General features: G+C 31.6%; 1 protein-coding gene across 1 annotated transcript; it reads right to left on the reverse strand.

Moving 5' to 3' along the window:
* Positions 1-2,385: 2,385 nt before the first annotated feature.
* On the reverse strand, positions 2,386-6,072 carry LOC108213150 (gibberellin 2-beta-dioxygenase 2). Its single transcript, XM_017384889.2, has 3 exons — positions 5,504-6,072; positions 3,589-3,988; positions 2,386-3,390 (listed from the first exon to the last, which is right to left on the reverse strand). Exons 1-3 carry the CDS (start codon positions 5,884-5,886, stop codon positions 3,112-3,114), a joined length of 1,062 nt encoding a protein of 353 aa, XP_017240378.1. The 5' UTR covers positions 5,887-6,072; the 3' UTR covers positions 2,386-3,111.
* Between the last annotated feature and the right edge of the window lie 409 nt (positions 6,073-6,481).

Here is a 6,481-nt window from a genome sequence, read left to right on the forward strand (position 1 = left end):
CAGTTTCAGAAAGAAAGGACGTTAAATTTTTATTCTGCCACTAATTGAGGGCGTTAATTGTGACGCTAATTGAGAGCGTTAATTGTACCTTAATTGAAAGTTTGATTGTTTGATTTATGGATGATTTATTGTGGGAATATTTTGACCAGAGTCAATCAAGTGCCAATTATTGGCTTACCTTTTTGTTTTAAATTTGTTTGTATTTTATTTATTTATTTTAGTGTTTGTCAACATTAATCATTTAATTATCTTAATGTTTTCGGTCATCTTGCAGATTTAGTGTTAAATATTTTATTGTACAAAGTTTTGGTTTTTAATTAGAAGCAGAAGATAGTGGATGGAAAGCGGACAATATAAACGTACAAGTCATTGTGCCGACAAAGATTGATAGCAGAGGGCTTCATATAATTATGAGAAGATACGGTTTTTACTTGTAAATGATGTATTTTTGTTTTGTAAGAGCATCTTCAATGGTGTTTGTTATAATCATTGGCTATATTGGACATGCAAGACATTATGTAAAATTTGCTGAACCAGTAAGATTTTGTACTTTAATGATATTGGCTATATTGATTGATTATAATTTAAGAGTAGTATGTTATTAATATTTTAGATTGTTCCAATGAATATATCAATTCAATATGGTAATAAATGATGTGTAATCTTCTCACAAATTTTTTAGAGATCTGTAGAGGTTCATAGCCATCCATATGAGGTTGACTAAAATTATAGAGAATAGATAGATATAGTTGGAGTGTGAATTTTTCGAGAGGTTGGCTATATTTTTTATTTTTAATATGCCAACTCATATTTTAGCTAACGGTTTTTTATGTTTGGAGATGCTCTAAGGCGCTCTTTTTTCCTGAGTTTTCTCCGAGAGGGTTTTACACTTACGGAGTTTTAACGAGGTCTAGTTTGTGAGTAATTTTTTCGGATATTAAAGATCACATTGACTAAACGTTTTCTTTTATAAATAAAAGAAAATATAAAAGAGGTTACAGGGCAAAAATTTAAATGTTCACTTAATAGAAGCTTTTGTTTCGAAAAAGTAAGAAACTTTGTATCATATTGACGTGTTTATATATACGTAGGGCACACCTATGATTATTAATCAATCAATTTTTTATTTAGTTATTCTATAATTCTATATATAATTCTATGAGGCCGTTTGGGTTAGTTTAAAAGAAGTCACTTCTTACTTATATTAAAGAAGTGGAGTAGAAGTAAAAAATAAATAAGTTAATAAAGTGTTTGGAAAAGAAGCAGAAGCTGTGAGAGAAGCTAACATTCTGCTTCTACTCTTTTATACAAACAAGTCAAGAAAAGCAGAAGTCAGAACCAGCTTCTGATTCTTTAAAACAAACAGCGCCATATCTATTACCAACGGATACAATTCATCATTTAAAGATTTAGGATGAGCTCAACTTAAGGCCCAAGATATAAACCTATACAAGTGGGTGGCTTATAACCAAAAATGGCTTATAGTAACTACAGATATACTATAAAACGGGTTTCTTACAAAAATATAGTACTCTTTCATGTAAAATAATTGCAAAAATATTCAAGCGTATAATGTATTGAAGGAATGTGTATGAGTAGTTTATATTCTTAGAAACGAAAAAATGTTTATATATATTTTTTAATTTATAGACAACAAGGTCCTATTGAAGCTAAACTTTTTGTATATAATAATATCTATATTTTTTATTAATTGTTTTAATTAAATATTGTACATGATTGTAGATGCTCATATGAATTAGCTTATTTCTATTATTTATGTAAAAATGTTTATAAATCAACTTCTAACTTATACGTAGAAGTTGAAAACCCAACTTCCTTTAGTGACTTTTAATTTGACTTATAAATATTTATAAATTTATATTATTAAAATATAATTTATAATATTTACTACTATATTAATGATTTTATAACTAACAAGTTGTAAATAACATTCAAACATACTTCTTATTTATAAGTAAATCCTCAATTTTAGCTTATAAACAACTATACGTACTTTTATTTAGGTTCAGTTTGAGAGTGTTGTTAAAATCTGTTGTGATTTTAGAAAAAGTGTTGATAAAAATAGGATTGTTATTCAAATTAGATAATTGTTTGGTAATTTTTATTATTTTAATATTTTAAATCATATAAAAAATAATGTTTTTGGTGAGATATAGTAGCGAAATTTGCTGCAAAAGCTAAATAATATCCGTTAGATTTGAAATATAAGTTAAATGAGGCACACATTTTTAAGTCCTTGACCACATCGCTCAAATCATCATTTTTGTAATTTTTTCCCCAAATTATATTATTATTAATATATTTTAATTAAAAAAATAGAACATTTTAAAAATAATTAACTATTCGGTTTAAAGATTTTGAAAATGTGTACCAAAAAATCAAACAATTTATATTTCAAAATGGAGGAGTAACTTTTTTCAAAAATATTGGGACTTACTTTTCCTAAAAACATTTTTAATTAAAAAATGTTATAAAAATTTATTTTTAAATTTACCAAATAACTTTCCAATTTTTCTCAGCAAAACAACCGTTGTTGCCCGGTGCAAACTGCAACAGCAATGCCAGACTGTGACCAAAAAAACAGCAATGCCAGATGGAGCGGACAGGCAATAACACTACACAGGACGACATCATTCAACTTCCGACGACCAAACACAGCTCTCTGATGTTAGCTCACTTGCCCGTCAGATGCTAACTCCCGTCAGATACGCTCTCAGGAAATGGCTTTCAGAAAAGCCTATATTTTGTGTAGTGCTAGCTAGCTCACTCATCAACTTTAGGTCTTCAACACGCAATGCTTAATATCTCTGGTCCAATCCTTGATTATCAACAATATTTGCCCGAGATGATGAAAGATGCAAATTTTACATACCAGTGAATTGAAGTCAATATTCCCCCCTTCTGGTGAGGATATAGTAACTTTCAATCACACTACTATTTACGTCCTCCAAAAGATTACAAAAATTACTCTAGCTACATGAATGTAAAACAAATCAAGCTCCCTTGAAGCCTCTAATTGAGCAACCTATATGCACACAACTTACCCATCTAATTTGTGTGTGAACCAGTTCCATTCGTGGTTGGATGACATTAACATTGCGTGATTTTTTCACTGTTCTCATTGTAATTGTGCCTAAACAGGTCAAGTCTTCGATTAGCTAGGCGCAGGGAGTATGCAGCTTTCTTAAATTCGCACCAAGTGAAGGGCTTGTAGAGAGGTGCATTGTGGGATGATACCATTCGTGGTAAAGGAGAGATCATTGCGTCGAGGGATGGTGTGCCAAAGTACATCATAGATAGTCTTGGCTTATTGTTGGAGTTCGCCATGACTCTATGTCTCACACTCTTGAACCTATCATTTGTCAAAGCCTGCATTAAGAAACAACAATGTTAGTAAAGCTGATTAAAAAACGTACTCCCTCCGCCCCATTTTATTTGAACCACTTTCCTTTTTTGGATGTTCCAAAAAGAACGCTAGTAAAACAAGCTTAAACAAAATGGGAGACGGAAGGAGTATATAACATCACTCTATGCATGATTAGTGTTGTTCTTAATGCGAGTAATGACCTGAAATGTGTCACCAACAAGCACACAAAACTCGGTAGGGTTAGGAGGAACGGGGACCCAAAGTCCATCATGAGAACAAATTTGAAGTCCCCCAACATCATTGGATCGTAAAATGGTCAAGATTTGAGGGTCCGAATGCTCTCCAAATCCTACCCGGGAAGAATCACCATTATTGGCAAATTTATCATCACGCATTTGAAAGTCGGCAGTTGGATTTAAAACCTTTGGACTCTGATCAAACGGAGGATAATGATTGACCCGAAAAACAGCATCACTTTCTACATCGTTTATGAGCCTACTTAGTACGGATTTGTCTCCAAGACATAAGCCTTCGGCCACAAGATCAAGAATATCACATGTGAGCCCTCTTACAGCTTGTACATAATCATTAACAACACAGCTGCAATATGATATATAGCAGAAATGAGAAAAACAAATACTACTATTTTTCTCATTATGATATTTGCTCAATTCTTGCTAGTAATGGAGTACACTTAAACATCTTTTTTTGGACAAGACAAGCTCTTTACCTGTTGCTCTCAATTTGGCTAAATTAACAGTTCAACAGATAATCGGTTTCTGTCTTTGTGATATCTATGTAGCTGTTTGCTATGAGAACAGGATTGCCATTTCAACTCAAGCTCACATTGACAGATTCCATTTTTACATATAAAACTAATGTTATCAGTTCATAGTGAGTAAGATTCTAGGGGACACACTATTGCCTTAAAATCCTGATCTGCACATTAATCTTAGTTAATTGCCAAAACTACTAGAAATGCTTATCTAAACATATACAGTAACCAGAACACGAAATGCATACCACTACATATATTAAATTGCTATGAGTCACAATCTTGACAATTCATACAAGAAACATTCTAAAGTTTTCATAAATCATAGACATCATATTCTTGTTTGATTGAATTATTCATTTAAATATAATACATTTGTGTTCTACTAACATCAAAACTTCTTGTTTGTGGGGCAATGTTTGGCAGGAAGGAGTTCAACAAATATATTCACCATGTCTTTTACTGGGAGTTAAACAAATAGAAGAAATGTGAATTGGGTAACATAATTGTCAATTGTATGTCCAATTTTATGAACACCAGACTTGGTTTCAGCACGTGCACTCTTTTGACCAGAAACATATATATATGGATTTTAAAAGCCTTCCGTCGTAGACTTATATTTTTTAAATATGGTATCAAAAATGATGTCTTTTACTTATATTCCATATATTATTTTTAGTATTATTCCATGACAAATTGAAGTTAAGTTTCTCATAAAATTTCTTATGCAAAAACATTTCAATATATGAAATTAACTACTTACATTTCACTAGTTAAAAGATTGAAAGTATTCACTAGTTATGAATTAAATTGATAAGTGTTCCTTAAATACACATTTTTAGAAATAAAATACATGCAACAACAAAAGTTATAGTATATTTTATTTAGTTCTAAAAGTTATAGTATATTTTATTTATTTCTAGGCTACTAAACCGAACTTTTACAAAAGCTGTAATATTTTTAGAAATGTCAGATATGGTTAGATAATTATGCATATGCCTGTCTATTGTTCCTTAGCTGGTTAAGTATAATTACGATGCTGACCATGGAATATATAGAAACATAACCTATCATATATGGGGCGACAGAAAGAAACTAGTTTGTCCACCTATACATACTATACTAATTAAATAACTGAATAATCAATGAGAGTATTGCTCAACACGTACGGCAACAATGTTTGGTTAACAATGGAAAAAGTTGACTGTTTGCTTCAAAAAATTTGTCAAGACAGAAAGTTTTTTATTTGAGAACAATGTTGCATGGCATGTCAATAAATATATACTATAGTAATTAGCAAAAGTATACGGAATTGAATGCACCAATCTTAAAAAATTTACCTAAACCTTGTTGGGTTATTGGAGAGAGCCATAGATCTTTGAGAAACTGATGAAGGGTTCGCTTCAAGCAAGAGGTACTCAAGTTCACCCATATCTCCATGAAAGCCGATCGTTTTGCAACCATAACCGAAAGGATTCGGAGGTCCAGAATAATGTTTCTCCACTGCAGGCTTGGCGAAGAAATCGAAAGTTTCTTCCTCAATTCTTGATATGATTTCATTAGACACCCCATGGTTGGTGATCATGAAAACCCCATATTCTTCACAAGCTCTGATAATTTGCTCGGAAACTACACTTCTGTCCATTGAAAGATCAATGGTTGGGACTCCTAAGGCTCTGCAGGTCTTTTTGTTGCGCGCGAGGTTTGGAGATTGCACACCCATGTTTCTTGATTTAGATATGAAAAGAAGAAATAAATTGTAGTTGCTAGTAAGGGGAAGGTAGAAGTTTCAGAATGTTAAAGTGTTGAAATTTGTTGATGAAGCATTTGATTCTTGTCAGCAATATAAATAGAGGGGAGAGGAGATGGAAAAGAGGTTGATTTTGATTTTGTAAAATAAATAAACAATGTTATGTTGTCCAAGACTTTTGTGGTACCGGCCCCCAATTATATATAAAAACCATGATTCCACCCCCAATTATTATCACTCACTTCACAAGAGCCCGGGGGAATAATATTTCCTTTTACACTCGTGCTGACAGAGAGAAAAAAAATATATGCTCGCTCACATTTGAACCATGGTTCTTAATCTTAATTATAATCAAGATCTCATGGAATTTCCTGAAATATGAATTATGGAGGATTTGAGGCTTGCTATCTTGAAAACCAATCATGAATATTCAAATTTAAGTAAGAGTATAACATTATTAATATGGATTAAATATATCATAACTAATACTGATTTATAGAGAACTCATAAATTTCTTAGCTTGATATCAATATTTGGGCATCAATCAATCATTACTTTTCACATTATT

Source organism: Daucus carota, chromosome 3, assembly GCF_001625215.2.
Source record: "Daucus carota subsp. sativus chromosome 3, DH1 v3.0, whole genome shotgun sequence".
NCBI lineage: Eukaryota > Viridiplantae > Streptophyta > Magnoliopsida > Apiales > Apiaceae > Daucus > Daucus carota.

What these genes read in the sequence shown, in the direction of transcription:
- LOC108213150 (XM_017384889.2), bottom strand. Translation starts at nt 5,886, where the DNA reads ATGGGTGTGCAATCTCCAAACCTCGCGCGCAACAAAAAGACCTGCAGA. An exon ending in AATAACCCAACAAGGTTTAG is followed by an intron (nt 3,989 to 5,503) that starts GTAAATTTTTTA and finishes ATCATATTGCAG; the next exon opens with CTGTGTTGTTAATGATTATG. An exon ending in TTGTTGGTGACACATTTCAG is followed by an intron (nt 3,391 to 3,588) that starts GTCATTACTCGC and finishes TTCTTAATGCAG; the next exon opens with GCTTTGACAAATGATAGGTT.